The sequence below is a fragment of the Atractosteus spatula genome, chromosome 1 (genome assembly GCF_055471065.1).
Source record: "Atractosteus spatula isolate fAtrSpa1 chromosome 1, fAtrSpa1.hap1, whole genome shotgun sequence".
Lineage (NCBI taxonomy): Eukaryota > Metazoa > Chordata > Actinopteri > Semionotiformes > Lepisosteidae > Atractosteus > Atractosteus spatula.
In genome coordinates, this window is record NC_142706.1 from 774221 (window position 1) to 795794 (window position 21574).

The 21574-nt window shown below is 44.3% G+C and overlaps 1 protein-coding gene across 1 annotated transcript in view; it reads left to right on the forward strand.

The window, feature by feature from the left end:
* scfd2 (sec1 family domain containing 2) overlaps nt 1–21574 on the forward strand; it is a 149938-nt gene that overhangs the window by 127667 nt on the left and 697 nt on the right. The window contains exons 7-8 of the mRNA XM_088911879.1: nt 5069–5203; nt 12746–12865. Of these exons, the coding sequence (XP_088768005.1) occupies nt 5069–5203; nt 12746–12865 (255 nt within the window). The remainder of the gene's footprint in view (nt 1–5068; nt 5204–12745; nt 12866–21574) is intronic.

Here is a 21574-nt window from a genome sequence, read left to right on the forward strand (position 1 = left end):
TTTCTTCTAAGCTGCGGTGCAGCTCTTTGGCTTGTCTACTTGGCTATTAAAGCACAGCCCTGCAAAAACACAGAGCACTGAAATCCAGACATATGGCTGCTATCTGTTCTTTGTCTTTTCTTTTCTGTTCTGCTTTTTTTTTCTGTTGTTGTTTTACACTGCAAAAGATTTTCTCAGCAAGAGAAAGAGCGCAAGTGTTGGTAGGTGGTGCATTCAAAGCATTCTATTGCAGTGCTATTATAACATCTAGAAAATGTTGAAACCTGGAGGGGCTTTTTTCTAACACTTACCCCAGGGAAAGAGAACTTCACTGCTGTATCTGCTGAATAACACAGCAACGTGATTCTGCCAGTGGCCACGGTAGACCTGGATGTGGCAGCGGCAGTGAAGACGATGTGTAGGGATCCAGAGCTGACTTGTGTGCCCAGAATTCGACTGCGACTGTGTCCTGTGAAGTAGGAAAAGGGGAAATACTTGCCATACAGAATCTCGGTTCAGAACTCTAGTTTCTTTTATGACATCTTAAATCTCAGCCGCTGGGCACGTTAACTAAACTTAGTGCAGCACACTTCTGAAACACAATCTGACTAGTTTTAAGACAGTAACACTCATGTGGATCTTGAAAGGTCCACGCGCCTGAAGGAATCAGTGGAGCCTGTAATAACATTGCTGTCTGACATTAAACAGTGTATGCTGTTGTTCGTGTCCTCTGATCTGTACTTGGCATTCTCCTACAGAGGCCAGTACGGGAATACCGGCTTGAGGTTTCAATGGCAGACAAGTCCCTGCTTATTAGTTGATCCCATCAGCATGTACTCTGTAGGCTGTTCTTGTTATCTGACCTCTCTTGAACCCCTGGTAGGCTGGTGTTTCTCTGACCCGGCTGGGGAGGTTCTGGTGAGAGTTTTGTCCTCTGACCTGGCTCGAGACTTCTATGGATTCAGCTTGTTGAGGTGGACGGTGGTGTGCAGAGCTGGACAGTGAGGTGGCCGAAAGGAGCTCCAGAAGGGAGCTGCAGCCCCCTCCATAGCCTGAACCTAAACTGCTTTGCAAAGATACAGACTTGCAATAGAGTTTATCATAGAGGGCCGAGCAAGAGTTTGGAAAAATGTGGAAGAATTATTTGAGAGGCCAGGCAAAATTCTCAGACTATTGCAAATAATTTGGCACAAATTGTGAGAAAGTGGTCAGGAAATTCACAGCCAAACAGTTAAATAACAATACAGTGATAGCTTAGAAGGTGGATGTCCCCTGAATTAAATTCCAGCTGCAAGCTCTAGTTATAAAGCAAAACACAAACGGGAGTTTTCCACTGAAGACTCTAAGTCCTGATGAGTCCTTGACAATGGAACACCTCTGAAACACGAAGAGACCACACATGTGGAGGACAAAGAGAAGAATTCAGTGACATTTTCCTCATGCCTCATGCTGTGGGTGCTTGGGTGACGGTTTGGGTGTGTCTTCCTCAATTCCCTAATGGTCTTTTGGATTGTAGAAATAGCATCAGGTGCTGGTTAACATCAAGACTTTTTATTATACTTGCCCGGCAAGCTGCTGTGACGTGACCTGAAGGCAAAGAGGAGTAAACAGCTGACTGCAGGACACCAATCTGTGTGTGGAGAAGGAAAGGCAAATATGTCTCAGGAAGGATGACAGGGACTGGTTTGGGAAATGCAGGGCAAAGCTGCTAGCTGTCAAAGAAACAAAGAAAAGGCACACGAAATACTGAAGAAAGGCTGCCCATACACTCCTGTACCTATACTAAAATACTTCTGGAAGTAGTTTTCCATTATTTCGTCATTTTTTTTAAATTAGAATATAGTCTCGCCTTATTTTATACATTTCAAATGTACAATGGAAACTTTACATGTAAACTCCATTTTGTAATGCAAGAGGTTTGTCTGTTACTACGTGCACACTTCATGAAATATTTAATATGACATATTATATTAGTATAAGAGGTTCTCTGGAGAAACTAATAAGAAAACTGAATTTGGTTTAATAAGGCAGAGAAATTGGGTTATGGAGTAAGTTTGATCATTTGAAATGCACTTTTGAATGTCAACAATATGCTTCTTCATTCAATGACAGACAAAGTGGTTGTCTTTCACCGATAAGTGAAGGAAGACATCTGTTTTTTTTTCTGATTGTAACATCTGGCTTTTGCAAACGATCTTGACCCACAAAAATAGGAAGACGCTGTATTAAGAGAATCAGTGAACAGTACTTGTCTGCATCTTCCATCCTCCTGAAGTCAGGCAATGCATTATTAGTTTTCTAAAACTGAGGAACAGAAAGTGCTTGCTGCTGTTAGATTGGATGAAAAATAGTGACTAATCACAACTAGAGATTTTGGGGTTGGTTTCTGTTTGGCATTTGCATTTGGTGATATCTGGAAAGCCCTGTTAAAGTATTATATTTTTAGAAACTATTTCATTTTATTTTATGCAAGGCCCAGATTAAGTATTTCTACAGGCCACTGTCCATAAAGTGTATTTGTTTGCACCTCAGAGCGCTCTTTTAGAAAGGTACAGACAGATTTCGTAGCCCGGAGGTGTAGGTTTGAGGTATGTACTCCGATGAGTGTTGTAACAGCTACTATGGGTGTGCCGGCAGTTCTGTCATGACAGAGACAAATGCCCTCCAGTTGTTAGGACAAACAGAACCTTGTGCAATATTAACTCTAGGTGCGTGCGTGTGTGTGTTGTGTGTGTGTGAGGAGGTGGAGAGCAGTGGTATCAGCGGTGAAGACATTAGTTTCCCCATATGGAGAAGTGGCCTCTTATTAAAACCGCTGTGCAGTTTGCCTGTGAGTGTGCTGTTGTGCAGATAGGAAGAGTGACTGTGGTTTGGGCCATTTTCTCTTCCACTCTGCCTATTATATAATGCAGCCAGGCAGGTTTCTATGCATCAAGGTGAGCTCTGTAGCTAAAACGTTGCACCCCTTCCTGATAGTGTAGCCTAGCAGATAGATGAGCACGAGTATTTAAATAGTGTCTCTCCTCTGAATTTATATAACCAGATACATTAGAGGTTGATAAGATAAGACCTAAAACGAAATACTTCATTCACCATTCTGCTCAATATCTGTCTGTGCTGAACATTTGGTTTCCTTACAGTGAGCTCCTGAAACTGTGAAAAGAAAAGGTCAGATCTGGCAAGGCATGGAAACTCAATACAAAGTAAGGATAAAATCTGTGAAACATATAAAATCCAAAGTATTTTAAGCTTGCCAGCGTCCTTCCAATTCTTGCAAACTGTTCCATTTTTATGATGTTGTTAAGAACCTTATAACCTTCTTTTCAACATTTTCCAGACATTCTGTAAAGGATTTTGCAGTTTAATACTGAGACTGTTGTAGACTGTACATTATTCTTCCAAAGCTCACAGTCTCGGAGCTATAAACTCTCTGGCGAGTTAGTTCACATCAAGCCCGTGTGGCTGGAATTCGGCCCAGTGACCACTAACACTCCACAGTGCCTTCATGCTGTTCCAAGTGTGAACCAGCTTTTACTGAGCGGAACATCAGAAGTTCTGTCTCCCTAGAAGACCCCTTTGTTTCCCCTTTGTTGAAAAGTAGCTGAATATAGAGCAATGAAAGTGCTTCAACAGCAGAAAATAAAATGCAAATTTAACAGAAAGATTTGCAGACAAAAGTTAGGCAAACAGATCAGCCAGACAAACTGTGCTGTGTGTGCTGTAATGTTTGCCACTAGGCAAGAAAACTTATTGCTTGAAATATATACTCAGCACTTCTCATGAATAAGTATATGTTGTCCTTGATAAGATTTAGAAAATCTTTTCCTTGGAGGTACACTAGGAGATATGTAATATTGTCTGACAATTGTGCTATCTCGTGATCGCATAAAGTACACGAGAATTACTATCTCATAATTACGAGATAAGGGCGAGGACTTTTTTTTTCCTTCTTGGCCACAATCCACTTCCATAAGTTTTAACTTCATTCCAAATATCCGAATTCCAAAAGAAAGAGGGCAAATTTAATTCTCATATTCCTAAGATTTCCATATCTGTACAATGTTTCACATTTTACTTGATGGCTTGCCTGCAGTTGTCTAAGGGGATAACTGGGAGTTGTGGAGACCCACAGATCGTCATTCAAAACTACCTGCTGTAATGTCTAAGGAAATCATTTTGGACACTAAATTTAATTCTTAACACCTGTTAGTATTGCACATAAGTTTAACTTGCTTCCCCCCCAAAAAATAGGAAACTCACTAATAGAACTACCACCAGTTTTGCCTCAAGTCTTGAAAACTACCTGCTGCACCAGGGAAGAGTTGTTCCCCAGCAGGGAGGGTCTGTGCGCAGCCTGCACAGGCTGGCGGGTGAGGCTGTATGACAGCCCAGCCTTCAGCATTGCGTGGAGTTTGGAGTGATTAAGCCATTCATCACAGTCAGCTCAGGCGTGACTAATGTGTTTCATTTGTTCAGTGTTGTGATGTTGACCTCATGATGATTTCAACTGATTTTCACAAAAACAAGTTTATTTTCAACAACAGAAAACTGGTTTAACTGGAGTACTGTGATGCACAGTGTTCCACAGCTGTTTGAATCAGGGTGGTTAAAAAAAGCTTTAAAAAATGCTTACTAATTGCATTCAATTAACGGTGGTAGTTGGTATGCTACAAAAGCAATGTTTTACGCAGCATTTTATTTGAAAACATAAGTAATAATATTGTTCAAGGGCCAGATACAGCAAGAGAATCCACTGATTTATTGCGTCTAAGCACGAAGATTGAGCTCTGGCTGAGGTGGAGTGGTGATGGAAAGTGTAGAGGTTTAACTTCAGTCCGTACATCAAGGCATCAGGAGACTAAACACAGATGCAGCACAGTTTTTTAGCTGTAGTTGTCAGGGCTGCAGAGATGAAGGGGCTGGTACTGCTGCAGTAGCGCTGAGTAGCCGTCATGACCGTGTGATCGGGCCTGGCGACACTGCCACAGTCACAGGCACACGGGCGCCTGTGTTCACTCTGTTAGACCTCTTGCCAGGTCTCAGGGGTGACGCAACTTAACAGTGTTTTACACCTTCTCTCCTCTTCCAGGCCACCTACAAGCCCTTTCTGAAGCAGGCACTGGAAGAGATCTTCCACCCTGACCGACAGGACTCCCAGGACATAGAGCATATGTCCTCCGGGCTGACAGACCTGCTGAAGACGGGATTCAGCATGTTCATGAAGGTGAGGGCTGCAGCACCTCCGATTGACTCTTTATGGAGCTTCCCTTATCCGTTCATCATGTTATGACGGAGGATTAATGCATCCAGGTGGTTGACGCCTTCTTCAGGTGAATTCATATCACGGTTTGCAGCTTCCAGGTTGTGACCAGACACACTGATGTGTGTGGAGAAACACTGCCTGGCACCTGGAGATCCGCCAGTGTCCAGGCATCAGGTCTGATTTTATTGGGCACCTCTGCTCCGGCCCACCACGCTCATTTTTGAGTAATCGCTAATTTTATTTTCTTGAATCGGGTCTCTGGTGCTTCTTTTCTTGAATCGGGTCACAACACCAAGTCGTGTTTGACTTGCATATCGTTTTAGAAAAATGGTGTGTGTTTTTCTCTGTATAAACCATCAGAGCCTGAAGCCCTGTGAAGTGGCTCAGGATGTTTCTTGGCTCTGTGACCAAGCTTGCCGGGGTTTGAGCACTGCAGGTAAACAGCTGAGCTCTGAGAAGACTGGTTGATTATTCAGACTTGAAGAGGATGTCCTCATCGCCACAGGCACTGGTCACTCTGACCAGGTCGGGCTGGCTATCCGCTGGACCTCGACCCCACAGTGGGTCCACTCTTCCAGATATGTGGCGCCTGCTCTTTGTGTCGGGCTGAGCACCAGAACTGGGGACGGGATTTCCTGACCCCCCTTAAACCTGGGAATCTGGGCAGTTTGTCTTCCTCTTTGTGCTGCTTTGCCCCAAAAGAAAAACGATTTCAAAAGTGGCGTTTTAGCCGAGATCAGCTGACCTGACAGCAAGAGCCTTGTTTGAATGCCACCTTACTCTCTTCACTGCCCCCAGCCTCTGAGAGGTTTTAAACGTGCTGGAAATTCACAGAAATCGGTTTGTTTTTATTCAGAACGTGCTTGTGTGAGAATAAATTTGGCTGTTTCATGCTCTTCTATGAAATATTTAGGTTAGCTGTCAGTGGGCATTCTTTCATCTCAGGCAAGCTTGTCTTTTTTTCAAGAACATTTTTATTTTCCTCTAAAGCTTCCATGAAGGAATAAATATCCCCTATTTTCTCTCTGCAGCAGATTGGAAATAACACAGCTCTGAGTGGAAAAATCCATTGATGCTTAATGGGATGTTAGTACATTTAGTGAGAAACAGCTTTTCCAGTGTTGGCTTCGGTAATTTAGCACATAATTCCCTTTCCTGCTTGCAAGGCTGATGCATTAAGGCTAAATTGATTACGAGTTGATGAAAGACTTGACAGTCACACATGGTTCTGGAATCTCTCTTCATAATCCCACTAACAGCAGCAGTGTGCTTGGAGACACCTCCAGACTGGATCTAAAACGAACAGAATACAAGACATTTATTCTCTGCGCCACAGAAAGTGAAATGTAATTGACGATTAGAATGCATGCTTGAACTGTTTTAAGAAAAACAAGTATGCGCTCTATTGTAGTACAGCAAGACTTCTTTACTAATTTCTATAGTTCAAGGACTGTGAGACATTAGTGTAAAGATGAAAAAAGATTTTTTAAGGTGCTTTTTAGATTTCCCCAGGTGCTGACTTGTCCTTGACGGGGAGCTCACAGAGCTGGTTCTTCCAGAGAGTGCCTTTTCCAATGTGCAGAGAAGCTACAGTGAAACTTAGTCCAACTAGGATAGAAGTCATTCCATCTTCCACAAGACTGATCTGGCATTAGTATATTCAATATCGTGCACTAATGATGTAATATGTGCATACAAAGTGCAAGGACAGTGCTTCAGCAGTTCCATCTGTAACCTCTACAGAGTATTTTGAAAGAAAGGTTTACAGCTCAGTTTTCAGGTTTAGCAATAGAAAGTCCTGTCTGACAGCCAGTTAAACCCAAGTGTTCCAAATGACACTGTGAAAAGTGTAATGTCTCTTAACAAACCCGTGTAAAAGGCAGGTTGAACTTGTTTTTCTAGACACACATCACTCTTGTACTGAAGGCACTGAGTGATCAAAAGGCACCTGAAAAGGGCTGAGATATGAGTACATGTTGCACATGTCTGTTCCCTGGCTCCCTCCTTCAGCGTGAGACGTGTGAGACACAGCAATCGTCTCGGTCAGGTGGAAAGGGCACATGTCCTGTCTGCTGCCTGCCAGTCCTGTAGAGGCGTCTAATAGGAGAAGCGCTGCCTCCTCTGTGAGGAGAGCAGGTCCCTTGCCATTTGGTCAACTTAATGGCAAAGCTGTGTGTTTATTCAGAAGTGGAATTTCTGGAATTTGCTGTTTGTATTGATCTCTCATGGTCAGCTTGTGTAAACGCTGCCTGTTTGTTTATTTGCTGGTAGCTTTGTTGTGAAGCTAGGATGCCAGGTTGAGGTGGACAAGCTGACAATAGTCCCAGGTCCCTGCTTAGCGCCAGCACTGTTTGCATGAGCTGTCTGACGAGGCAGGAGAGGCACTGCTAGCAGAAGGCGCACTGTGTAGAGGAGGGCGCTGGATTTGCAGGGACGTCTCCAGAGCTATGTGCATCAAAATCACTGGGAAAACAAACCAGCCAGCACCACAAGTACTGTATAGCTCTCATCCAGAGCTAGCCCAATTAAAATCGTCAGGGGCCTCTCAGCTCAAAGCATTTTGCTTCATGAAAATGTAACAGTGGTGCTGTTCAGCAAAACACTCATTAAACTTTTTTTGAAAAACATCTGCACAGTGGGCAGTTTAATAATAGCCATTGCCTTGCTGTTTCGTGACTTTGTGATTTGGAATAAAAACCGCCAGCCTCAGCCCTTTTCTGACAGCGCTTGGAAGAGAAGAGGCCACAATGTTCTGTCTCCTAAATTCCTAATCCGCTCTTGGTGGCTCGGACCAGGTGGACGAAGGTGAATTGTGGTTAACAACATAGAGCTCCAGTGCCTTTAGAATGGTTATATAATTAATGATTAATTCACTTGCTTCTTTTTTTCCAACACTCACTTCACTCGTATCAGAGCTTTTTTTAATCGCATGTGACTCAGAAACCAGGGCTTCGGTGCTGCGGGTGAAACCGCGCTGCTCTGGATGAGCTCTGCGTGCACTGCAGTGTGAGGGAGCATACAGTATGGAAGCTTCCGTCCTGGTGAGGCCCAGACCAGCAGAGGACAGGGAGTGGGCGACCGCTGTCGTCACTGTTTTCACATTTGTAGAGTTATTTTGTAGGACATCAGGCTTTGTGTGTTTTGGTTTTGTGTCGTCTTCAGGCAGGGGTGAATAAAAGGTATGAATCTCTGTCCTTGTCAACTGAAGAAGCCTTTCAAGGGACACAGTTAAATCAGCCGGTTGTCTTATTTGATCAGCTAATACAAATCCAGTGTGTTTTGTGTACCTTATAGTGTTGCTGTAACCCTATTAATTCCAGCTGTCACTCACAGTTCTCTGCTGTCTGGGAAGTCCGTTTCTCTTTCTTCTTCCTGTTGTCTTAGCGAAGGAAGAAGACCGAAAAAGCCACCGAGAAGCTGCCTGCCATTCCAACGTGCGACACAGATAAATATTTCTGGAAAAAGAGTCTGCAGTTCCGCTCTGTGCAGCACCAGGCGCAGGTCTGGAGAAGCTTGAGGATTCTGTGTCCTGGCTGCTCTTCGATCAGGCTGTTGAGTGTCTGAAGTATCTCTTCCCTGCATGGCTCTTTATCTGTTCCTTAACAAATTCTTATTCCTTATTATTTAAAGATTATTAATTTATTTGGCTCAGGCGTTTATCCAGCATGGCTGAATGGCTGTTAATACAGCTGGTCACTTTCCTGGATCACTGTGGGTGAAGTGCTTTCCTCCAGGGGATATGCAACATCGTTTTATTTTCCTGCTTACGTGACCAGACTCGGGACAGACTACTGAAACTCTCATAAGGAGCCTGCTTTTCTCCGATGTGACAAAGCCTAGTAAGGTGGAAGATGATTTCATTAGCAAACATTCACCATTCATGAAAGGTGGCACTGTTCTGTGGTGGGCAGCACAGCTCATAATGTGCAGCTAGTGAGGTGCAAGTAGCAAAGTGCAGATAGTAAGGTAGGTGCCCTCTGGGAAAGTAGCTATGTTTCCACGAGTCTTGTTCCATTAAAGATAGTTTTTGCACAATCGAAGAGAGGGATTCTGTAATAAATATAGGCTTAATCCGTACATACAGACAAAATATTATATGAACACTTAAATATGTTATGATCAGGTAAACCGTTGCTTACGTTGTTTAAAAATGAAACATAGAGTGGTCTTGGAGAAATTAATAAAGATTGTCATAAATATGAAATTATTGTCTTTTATTACAGTAAACATAGAGGTCTTTTTAAATGCCGTGCAAGTGGTTTAAAACCAGAATTTCTAAAGTGCTGAAAAATATCTTAAATGGTTTCCTTTTGTGTTTTTGATTTTCGCCTGGTCATTTCCTGCATGTTTTGAAATGTCTGGAAATGTTTTCCTTTCTTCCTGTGTTTTGTAAAGATATTATTTGTTTCCATTTACCTAGAAAACACTCTGTGGTTAATGGGTTCCTATTCATTTTGAGGTGCTCCCAAAATTGTTTCCTGCTGAATTTCTTCTGACATCTGTATAAATGTCAGTGTTAATGAAAAGCGCCTGAATCATGGTTCCCTACATGGTCAACACTGCCTGTGGCACCTTTCTGCTCAGCCTGCAGCTGTACTGTCTTGTGTGGCTGTTTGTTCACTTGCAGTGACACAAAGCTCAAACAGGACAGCCTTCAAAGTATTTCGCTCTCGTTCAGAATTATTTCCTCTTTTTCTCTCTGTAAATGTCCATTTGGTAATTGCAACAAGTGAACGACAAATTCATTTTGTTTGCCTTTTCTCTGCTCATATCGTCCCCAGTTTGATAACTTTCAGAAAAGTGGGAGGAAGGTTCTGCTATGGATTTTCAAAAGATTTTCTGATCTGGAGTTTTTTCTTTTATGTACAGATCTTTCAGCGTATTTAAACAAAATGTCCTGTGTCGAAAAGGCAGATGGTGTTTAAATGGGGTTTTTCTTAACCTGTTTTTCCATTGTCCTCGTACAAAACTGGTGAAACAAAGCTGCTTTTGGATGAAAAAAAAATGTAATCTGGGAGATTTATTCAACAGGACAGACCCTTCTGTATAATTGCTGGAAATGATCCAGCGTGGGGCATGTTCCTTGATTCCTGGCGACCTTAAGATAGTAGCTGACCAGGCCTTTTTCTGTCTGCTGTGCTCTGCCAAATTACTGCAGATGATCTCCTCTTGTTTCCACACTTTCTAATGTTGTTATAGAAGAAGGCTGTTGCAGTATATTCCTCCCAGGATGAAGCAGGCAACAGTAGGAACCAAGCCTCTGAGGGCCTGTGTTCCTGGAAATATCCTGATCTCCAGGCTCCGTATTCTGCCAGTTAATGATCAAACCGGGTTGTGTTCCGCAGACACACAGTTTCAGCGGTTTGCATTACCAATGTGCTCCCAAAAAAATAAAAATGTATTTTATAAAGGTATCAAAAAGACTAAAAGAGCATTTTAATCGAGTATAAAATGCTCCGTTTTCCTTGTTGTTTTCTATCTTGTTCTTATTTGTGCGCTAGCTGATTTCTTTTTTTGTCTCGGTAAGCGTTATGGGATGTAATGCGCGCGTCCTCAGAGATGTTTGCTTCTGAAAAAAGCTGAAGGTTTGGTTTTGCAGCGTATCCACTAAAACGCAATTAGTTGGGAATGTGAAATGGGAATAAGTTCCCCTCCCTGGAGGATCTCTTCAAGTAGTAAGACTTTCAAATGTGGAAAACTCCCCCCAGGACCACTGTCCCGGCAGCCTGTGGATCACAAGGGAGCACTGGCAGAGGCTGAGCTGTTCGTCATGCAGCAGATACTGCAGTCTATATCCGTGACAACACTGTAACCTATAAAACTAGAATCAGATCACAGACTATTATTGCAGTCTGCCCTGAGCGGAGGGCCGTGTGCGTGAAGAGTTCTGTAGAAAGTAAGATGCAGGATGCGGTGCTCTCACAGGGACAGGCCCCCTCCTCGGCCAGAGCCCCCACGTCGGGGGACAGGACTGCCTCCCCCCAGCAGTTCCCCCCACCCCAGGCCGTCCGCAGTGACCCCGGTCCTGCTGCGCACGTCCTTCAGAACAATTAGACCATGAGCTAGTTGCTGCCATGGCAGCAGGAATTAGGTCATGGAGACGTTGTTGCATCGTTGTACTTGTGAAGGTGTAGGTGTGAAATTAAAAAAATAATAATCTTTCTTGTCTTGCTTTAGTAGAAATCCAGCTTTTTCTCTCCTGTAGTGCATTTTTTACAGGCACAGCAGTCAGTACATTGCTACCAGGACAAATGGGCAGACAGACCTATTCCAGTACATTTTTGCAGTGTAAATGCTACTGAATTATTCTTCCTCTCAGGAGTTCAGGTCATATTCCCAGACAGAATATCTGCTGGAGTAACACACCCTGAGGACGACAAGAACTTTCACAGTGGGCACTGAGCGCCAGCCCAACTGTCCTGTTTTCACACTGGAATCAGTCAGATCTCACCCATGGAAGTTTATCCCCTGGGATAAGTCATGAGCTCGCAATCACCAAATGTCACAGGAAGTGAACCGGGGCAAAGGAACTGCCCCAGACAGTGTGGGGGTTAAAACAGGAAGTGATTGTGAGGAAGATGGCAGCCTTGTATGATCCATCCCTACCCTGGATTTCAGCTTTGAGTCTTTTTTCAAGTGTTCATATGGTTCTCGCACTTGGTAATGATGTTTGATATGGGAAAGGCTGAAGTCTTAACATGAGCACATCTTCAGGATTACATTATACAAATTGAATGATTTCAGGCTCGTCTCTGTGGAAAAACACCCCCCAACAGGAGTGTGAGCACTGTTTCTGTGCATAACAATGTTTATTCCTTCATATAGTCGTATACCAAGGTCTCCTATTCAAGAAACCTTCGGGCATCTTTGCACTGATTATCATCTGTCTTTAGAAATACATTAAATTATTAATCTGTGACTGTGGGAAGAATCAGAAGAAATAGCTGCGCTCAAATGTAGTCTGTAGACTGAAATGATTAGGAGGCTGTCTCTGCTAATAAATTTAGAATTACAAACTGCACCCCTTGTGCAAAGCTCTGAAGCCCTGTGCTCAGACTGTCACCATGCGACAGTCTTTATTCTCAAACGCTCATGACCAATTGTCAGGCACAGTGTCTGTCTGACCTGGTACACGCTCATTATTTTTGCCCTATTTACAGTATTTCTGGCTTGCAGTCTCTGCATCAGATAATGAGAATGTTGTTTTCAGTGTGAAAAGGAACATCTCTTTTTAAGAAATAAAGAGCCAAAAGCATTTTTTTTAGTTGGTGCTTTTTTTACTCAGGTTTCAATGAACCCATTCTGAAATTGTTTTTAGTCCTATTATTGAGGAAGAGCCCCAGATGTAGGTATTTAAAGCAGGTATTAGATGAAACTATCGATAGTTTTCTTCTGCCAAGCTCTAGGCAAGAACTCCTTTAGCACTAAACCCAACACCTTTCTGTGTATTTTGTGGCTCAATGAATCTCAATCTCTCTGTCTCTCACTGGCCAACTCTCACAGGTGAGTCGCCCCCATCCGAGCGACCACCCTCAGCTCATCCTGTTCATGGTCGGAGGAATCACCCCCTCAGAAGTGCGACTGGTCAAGGAGCTGGTGTCGTCACACAAGCCTGGCATGCAGGTAAGAGCCTGGTATACAGGTAACTACAGACATACAGCACACGAGCCTGGTATACAGGTAACTACAGACCTACAGCACACGAGCCTGGTATACAGGTAACTACAGTGTCACAGCACAAGAGCCTGGTATACAGGTAACTACAGACATACAGCACACGAGCCTGGTATACAGGTAACTACAGACATACAGCACACGAGCCTGGTATACAGGTAACTACAGTGTCACAGCACAAGAGCCTGGTAAACAGGTAACTACAGACATACAGCACACGAGCCTGGTATACAGGTAACTACAGACCTACAGCACACGAGCCTGGTATACAGGTAACTACAGTGTCACAGCACACGAGCCTGGTATACAGGTAACTACAGTGTCACAGCACAAGAGCCTGGTATACAGGTAACTACAGACATACAGCACACGAGCCTGGTATACAGGTAACTACAGACATACAGCACACGAGCCTGGTATACAGGTAACTACAGTGTCACAGCACAAGAGCCTGGTAAACAGGTAACTACAGACATACAGCACACGAGCCTGGTATACAGGTAACTACAGACCTACAGCACACGAGCCTGGTATACAGGTAACTACAGTGTCACAGCACACGAGCCTGGTATACAGGTAACTACAGACATACAGCACACGAGCCTGGTATACAGGTAACTACAGACATACAGCACACGAGCCTGGTATACAGGTAACTACAGACCTACAGCACAAGAGCCTGGTATACAGGTAACTACAGACATACAGCACACGAGCCTGGTATACAGGTAACTACAGTGTCACAGCACAAGAGCCTGGTATACAGGTAACTACAGACATACAGCACACGAGCCTGGTATACAGGTAACTACAGACCTACAGCACACGAGCCTGGTATACAGGTTACTACAGTGTCACAGCACACGAGCCTGGTATACAGGTAACTACAGACATACAGCACACGAGCCTGGTATACAGGTAACTACAGACCTACAGCACACGAGCCTGGTATACAGGTAACTACAGACATACAGCACACGAGCCTGGTATACAGGTAACTACAGTGTCACAGCACACAAGCCTGGTATACAGGTAACTACAGTGTCACAGCACACGAGCCTGGTATACAGGTAACTACAGACCTACAGCACACGAGCCTGGTATACAGGTAACTACAGACATACAGCACACGAGCCTGGTATACAGGTAACTACAGTGTCACAGCACACGAGCCTGGTATACAGGTAACTACAGACATACAGCACACGAGCCTGGTATACAGGTAACTACAGTGTCACAGCACACAAGCCTGGTATACAGGTAACTACAGACATACAGCACACGAGCCTGGTATACAGGTAACTACAGACCTACAGCACACGAGCCTGGTATACAGGTAACTACAGTGTCACAGCACACGAGCCTGGTATACAGGTAACTACAAACATACAGCACACGAGCCTGGTATACAGGTAACTGCAGTGTCACAGCACACAAGCCTGGTATACAGGTAACTGCAGTGTCACAGCACACGAGCCTGGTATACAGGTAACTACAGTGTCACAGCACACGAGCCTGGTATACAGGTAACTACAGTGTCACAGCACACAAGCCTGGTATACAGGTAACTACAGACCTACAGCACACGAGCCTGGTATACAGGTAACTACAGTGTCACAACACACGAGCCTGGTATACAGGTAACTACAGTGTCACAGCACACGAGCCTGGTATACAGGTAACTACAGTGTCACAGCACACGAGCCTGGTATACAGGTAACTACAGACCTACAGCACACGAGCCTGGTATACAGGTAACTACAGACCTACAGTACACGAGCCTGGTATACAGGTAACTACAGTGTCACAGCACAAGAGCCTGGTATACAGGTAACTACAGTGGCAGAGAGCTATCACCTAGCAACACCCTGTATCCTGGGGAAGAGTTAAGACATGGAAAAGTTCAGAGAGGCGAAATTGTGACTTAGAAACAAAGAGGCTGCTGGTATTTTGCTGGTATTTTGCAGGGTACGACATTTCATTTAATTACCTTAAATAACCCTTGCGGTGTTTTGTTTCAGCTGTTACATAAGATTTTTTTTCATTGTCATAATGGTTTTCAAATAGCTTTACCTGAAGTCAGAATTTTAATCTGACTTTAAAGAGCGTTTGGCAGGTGAAAAACTAGGACAGTAATAATTTGGGATGCCACAAGAATTAGGGCGTTGTTTGAAAATCATTGTATTCGCCAAGCTTGAATTACCTGAGATTTATATAACTTTTCTAGAGGCCTCATGTGAAGTGGAAAGCATGCTGTCACAAATGTCCTTGCAAACTGAACAGAAAGACTGTGCATGAAAAGAAAATAAAGTAGGCTGTATTCTGGTGTTTTAATTGTATATGCTGTACCTTAACCTTGCCCCATCTCAAGAATGTACAGTAATTACTCAGTCGTAAAGTAAGGCTGGGCTTCAGAATACTTGGGCTTGATGACAGAGCCGTGTCCCAGTATTCCCAGATGTTGTACAGTCTCTGAGAGTGTCTCACTGGGGTCACAGAACATGCACAGTTGGAGCTGACCCTCACTCCTGGGACAGACTCCATCCCTCATGCAGTATCTCTCTCACAAAGCAGCACATCCAGATTTATTGTTTTTACTCTGCTGTAAAAATAACCCCTTTCTCATAGAAACAATCGTGTGTCAGATTGACTCCTCATCGGGAGCTCAATTTTAATTCCTGGGCCTTTGGTATTCAAGCATTTAAAATCTCGAGAGAAACTGGTATAGGCAATGAAGAAGTCTTAAGAGCCTACTGGGCAGCTACCCAAAAACACAGTGAAAAACAAGCAGGTCTTTACTTCTGACTGAGAACTGGAGGCACCTATTTTTTAGCACTAAGAATAAACTGCAGCAGTCCATGTCGTTGAATCAGATTCCATGAGATGTTTAACCGGCTGGGTGAGATTCTCAGATCAATAGTCTTCTAGCAACCAAGTGGCCACGATGGGCCAGCTGGTCTCCTCTCGTTAGTGCCCTCTCTTATGTGCTGATGTCCCAGGATCCTTTTGTGATTGTGTGCACTCCCATCCAGCGAGCCTCGCTCACAGGAAGTAGCAGGATGTCAGTGCTTGACCGGCGTCTGCAGAACCTGAAACCCAGAACTAAGCTGTCTGGCAGGATAATGTAAAGTAGATAAAATACAGGGAAGGCACAACAAAAATGTGTGTATTCTCTTGTGAGTTCAGGTCTTTGGCCCCTAGTCCCTACTTGCTCCTGGTTTCATCGTGTTGTTTGTTGTAGTCATCTGACAGAAGAGTTCTACTTTCTTACTACCTAGCGCATCCTTGTCTCTTAAGTTCAGTTTTTCCAGGTGTTAAAAAGATTTGTTTTCATCATGCTCTGGAAAGCTCCAGACTGAAGCTCTTTAGGGTAATAATAAGGTCCCTCTTGGTGTGTCTGCAAGTTGGCCGTTTCGTCTGAATGTGGCTCTCGGGCTGTGGGAAGAAAACGAACAGAGTCGAGCGGTCAGGTAAGCCTGCGGTCCTTAACGCACTCAGTCCCCTCAAGCCCTGGGGTTGCATTACAGTGTTTCTTTGCCCACTTAATCGCTCATGAGGATACAGCCGCCAGCAGCTCCCTCAAACATTTACTCCGACACAAAGGAGAACAGCAACACACAACCAGGGAAAGCTCACACGTCTTCCTCTCGGAACAAACGGCAGCTTCCAACCTGCATTTCCCTTTCAGATCCACATGTCCACGCACGATGGGGTTGTGATAATGATGTCTCATTGTGATGAAAGGGGGAATTTGTAAGCAGGTTATCTTGCCCTCCGGCAGCAGAGGCTGACCTGGCGCGCAGTGATCGCTGGTTCTCTGTCGCTCCCTGCTCTCCGGTGGCTTCAGCTCCCCATTCCAAACTCCTGGCGCAGCGTGACACAGCTAGGCTACAGGAAGGAGGAGGCAGGAGAGTCCGAACCTGGGCTGGGGGGCAGTTTCCAGAAACAGCGCTGCAGTACGTGCGATGAGCTTCATTGCTCTCTGTCTCTCTCTGGCAGTACAGCAGCAAAAATATCATTTTTGTCATTTCATTTATCTGGAGCTTACACCTTTGAAGCCTTTGTGCACAAAAAAGTCCCTTGGCACACCTGGCGTTCATTTCAGAAGGGTTCTTCCGTCGCCGAGCAGAATCCCTCCCACACAGCCGATCTGAAGCAGAGCTCCCACAGTCGGCTCCGCAGAGCCGCTCCCAGACCAGACCCCGGAGAGCACGAAGGGATCCCACAGCACATGAGCGGGGGCTGTTCCTCCGCTGCAAGCTGTCCACACACTGCGCTCTCCGGTTTTAAGTATCACCACTTGGACGGCCCGGCCACGGACTTCATCACTGCACACAGTTTCCGAGCTCGTCTTCTCCATGTGAATTGGCAGGGTGTCTCACCAGAGGCTCAAGCTGGTACACCCTTCCTGTGATAAGTGTTCTCTTTTATGAGTTCAGAAAATCATTCGGCTTTGCTTCGCTCAGCGGTCTTACAGACAAATTGTTCCCCCCTGCTGTAACAGTGTGCCTTACTGCAAATAACCATTAAAACACCAGCAGTTTCATCTCTGGGGTGTTTTATCTGTGAGTCCCAGATCTGTAGAGATATAGCAGTCAGTTCAGCATCATACTGATTGAGCAAATGTACATCAATATAGGACATAGCGGATATGTTTCTTGGATGTATTATTGCTTTGGGTTTAATGTTGCAGTGGTGCTTGCCTTAAATATTTTCTAGCAGTATATGTCACCCTGGTGATGGGCACCTGCTAAGAGAATATAAGGCGGTATTCCTCACTAGCAGTGTGCTTTATCTTGATAGTTTGTGATTGGTTGATAGTTTAATTCACTTCACTGCGTTAATGCTGATCCCTACTGATAGATAGGGTGGCTGGAACCACAGCAAAGGGACTTGAACCCACAACCTGTCAGTTAGGAATCCAGAGACTTGCCCAACTACGCTATGCTGACCACTAAACTGGAGCATGAAAATATTCACATTTTTTTAAAAAAGGAAAATATTTGGCTGTGACAGTTGTAATACTCTGCAGTTGTTGCTGTTGTAGTAGAACAATCCAGTTTTTAGTCTAGGAAAGTGAAAAGTGGAGACTTGAGAGAGTCACTCACCAAGAACGTTGTCCTGCTCCAGGCTGTGTAATACTCCCAGCCTTTGCAGGGAGTCAGGTTTCAAATTATTGTAGTAAACACAAGATAGGCAGTTATGAATGGCCTACTTGTACTTGGTTTAGTGAAAAACAGTGCCTTTTTCTCTTCAGTAAGTCTTATGAGACGCCCTCAGTAAGGCTTGTTTCCCTTCATTTCTCCTGTAAAGTCTGTAGCTGATACCTGCGGGACAGCTGTGCTGTCTGCTCTCAGGACTGCCTTTCCTAAGCATGACTCATCACAGCAGGATTCTTTTTTGTCAGCTTTCGTAAGGAATTTCTCTGTAAAGCCAGGGTATATCTGCTTTGAAAAAAAGCTGTCAAAGTTATTGAAAGACCCAATTATGGCTTTAGAGTTTTTTCGTGCAAGACAGACTATGTTAGGGATTATCGGGTTTTGTAGGCAGGACATTTGCATTAGCTCTTCCACCTGTGTAGTAACTGCAGAAGTATTTCAGCTGTTAAAATAAATTGAATCATACCTGAGGCATCACTTTGCCCTGACACTATAAACTAATCACGCGGCCGAGGACACAGGACACCTGTCCTTTACCTGTCAGTTGTGGCACTCTGAAAGGCCCACACTACTCGAAGGTCATGTCCAGGCAGACGGCCTGCACTGCGGTCGGGGGTCTTGACAAGACACCTCTGCTGAGACCCCCCCCCCCGTGAGCTCTTTGTATAGAGGCTACAAGTAGACTTTTTGTCAGATGAGTGTTCTGGTGCTGGATTTTGTGTCTGGGGACTAATACACTGGTAACCTGACTAAGCTGGCTTTAGTGAAAGATGCTTTATGGGCAAGAATAAAGGCTTTTTCACAGAGAATATACTGTATGTCTGTAACAATACTGTTGATATCTCCTGTCATCTACTTGGTGATAAAGTGGGATATTGAAACAAGGCTGCATCCTATGTCAGTGTGCATCATGTCAGAATGTGGTTCCAGGGTCTCCCAACATCACGCAGGCAAGCAGCTCTTCTGCAGACTCTCAGTAACGTCACGCAGACAGGCAGCTCTTCTGCAGACTCTCAGTCGCATCATGCAGGCAGGCAGCTCTTCTGCAGACTCTCAGTCGCATCATGCAGGCAGGCAGCTCTTCTGCAGACTCTGTCACGTCACGCAGGCAGGCAGCTCTTCTGCAGACTCTCAGTCGCATCATGCAGGCAGGCAGCTCTTCTGCAGACTCTCAGTCACATCATGCAGGCAGGCAGCTCTTCTGCAGACTCTCAGTAACGTCACGCAGGCAGGCAGCTCTTCTGCAGACTCTCAGTAACGTCACGCAGGCAGGCAGCTCTTCTGCAGACTCTCAGTAACGTCACGCAGGCAGGCAGCTCTTCTGCAGATTCTCAGTAACATCACGCAGGCAGGCAGAGGTGTGTGAGAGCCAGCAGTGGGCAGAATGTGGCAATAAAGACTGTACCTCCCACATCTGACCTAAAACAATTGCTTGGAAGAGACGTCAGAGGCAGATTCACTTACTGTAGCACCTTGCCCATTTCAGAAGCCTGTGACTGTCTGAAATTGGAATTGCTCCATTTTTATTCTAAGGAGTATTGGTCCTGGAGAGCCACAGCCTCTCGTGGTGTTTTTCTCCAGCTGAGCTCTCAGTTATTGCGTTTGTATTGTATTATATGTATTTGTGCCATTAAGCACACACATTACATGCTGTGGAGGGCTCTACTCTTTATTGAATACAGATGTCTGTAAGTGTTTTATGACTGTGCCTCCCCAGGGCCTGGCCTGGCGCTGGAAAATAGTAAATATATAGATGAAACAAAGTTCAAAATGACATCTTTAATGCACCGGTGGCACATAAAAAATGTCATTTTGAGTAATTAATAATAACTGGAAGTAATTAATAACTAGAAGTACAGGGAGAAATAATGTTTTATAAAAGTTGTGTTAATTGCGACACTAATTCATCAGCCATGCCAATGAAGCCCTTTGAATTGAATTGCCTTTTGCCAGAGTACCATATTGCTAAACATGCAGAATTCTAACTCAGAGGAAACACCAGACCATTCTGCAGAGCTAGATGGATCACATGGACCCGTGTGACTTGAAACTTAGCAGAGTATGCACATGCATCAGTTTGTCATTGTAAACTCTTTATATCATCTGCCTTGGGCGGACAATTCCAGACTTTAATTATTACTCGATATTACCCCAACCAGATCAGTTGACTAGACTTGTAATGTGGCGTGCCTATATCGTCAGCCATGTTTCTGGTGAGTGCAGCCTGTGTGTCTTACCAACAGGACCCTAATGCAGGGCTGTGCAGTACTGGTGAGCTATAAACAGGCCACACTCACTCACTCGCTCTGAAGAGGCTGACATGAGAATTTCTGCAACCTGACGCCTTGCAACTGAGAAGTGTTTACAAAACAGGTTCTTCCTTTTCTCCTGCTTGTAAGAAATGCTAAATTCCGATGAATGAGGTGGCATCTCCTTCCAGAGGATGATTAGCAACATTCCTCTGAAGATTAGCCCTGAATTCAGGCTTCAAATGAATTACAATAGCGGACTGGGAGCTGTTAAGTGTCAGTTATTTAAGAAATAGAAATCAAAGGTTTGGCCCATCACCCAGACAATGAATTCGGTCTATAATAATTATGCAGAAATTTGGGGGGGTTTCTTTATTCGCTGCGTGTTTTTCGTAAACAGACCCTTCTGTTTTGCCTTTTTGGAAAGATAATGCAAAGCCAAGTAAGTGAAGCCTGTGATATTGAAAACCCAAACTGAAAGAGATCAGGGAAGTATGTGGCACAGAGTGCGTGAGTTTTGTGTTGCTAATTTTACAGATATGCACTTCCTGCATTACACAAGCAGGACTGCGTTTTGGGAGGAAACAGGGAAAAGCACCAAGTTAATGTTTGGAACATGCCAGCAATAAGTGCAGGTTGTATGGTATGTTTTTTAATTGCAAAAATATTGTCTTGTGGGGGGTGCTGTCTTCTTTGGGGTTGAACAAGGAAAAGCTAAAGATTTCTAAAATCATTTGCCCTTCTAAGGAGTGTTTATATCCTCAATATACTTTAGGTGAATTTCCAAATTAAAATTTTCACAGACCAGCCTGAACAATACACAATTGCTTCTACAGATTAAAATACTTATTTTGCTAATTTGTGGTAAACATATATTTAACTTTTTAGTCTGTATGATTGTATATGTCATTACATAAATAGGGATACCATTAAATTGTGAATATCTGTTCATCTTTTATTCAATAGTTTACTCTTAATACCAAATTCAGTGCGGTGCGGTGGCTCTGTGGCTCAGGATCTGCGCCCTGTGGCTGGAAGGTTGCCGGTTCGAATCCCGCGGCCGGCAGAGGAATTCTACTCCGTTGGGCCCCTGAGCAAGGCCCTTAACCCCAGCTGCTCCAGGGGTGCTGTATAAATGGCTGACCCTGTGCTCTGACCCCCAGCTTCTCTCCCTGTCTGTGTGTCTCATGGAGAGCAAGCTGGGGTCTGTGAAAAAACAAATTTCTAATACAAGAAATTATATATGGCTA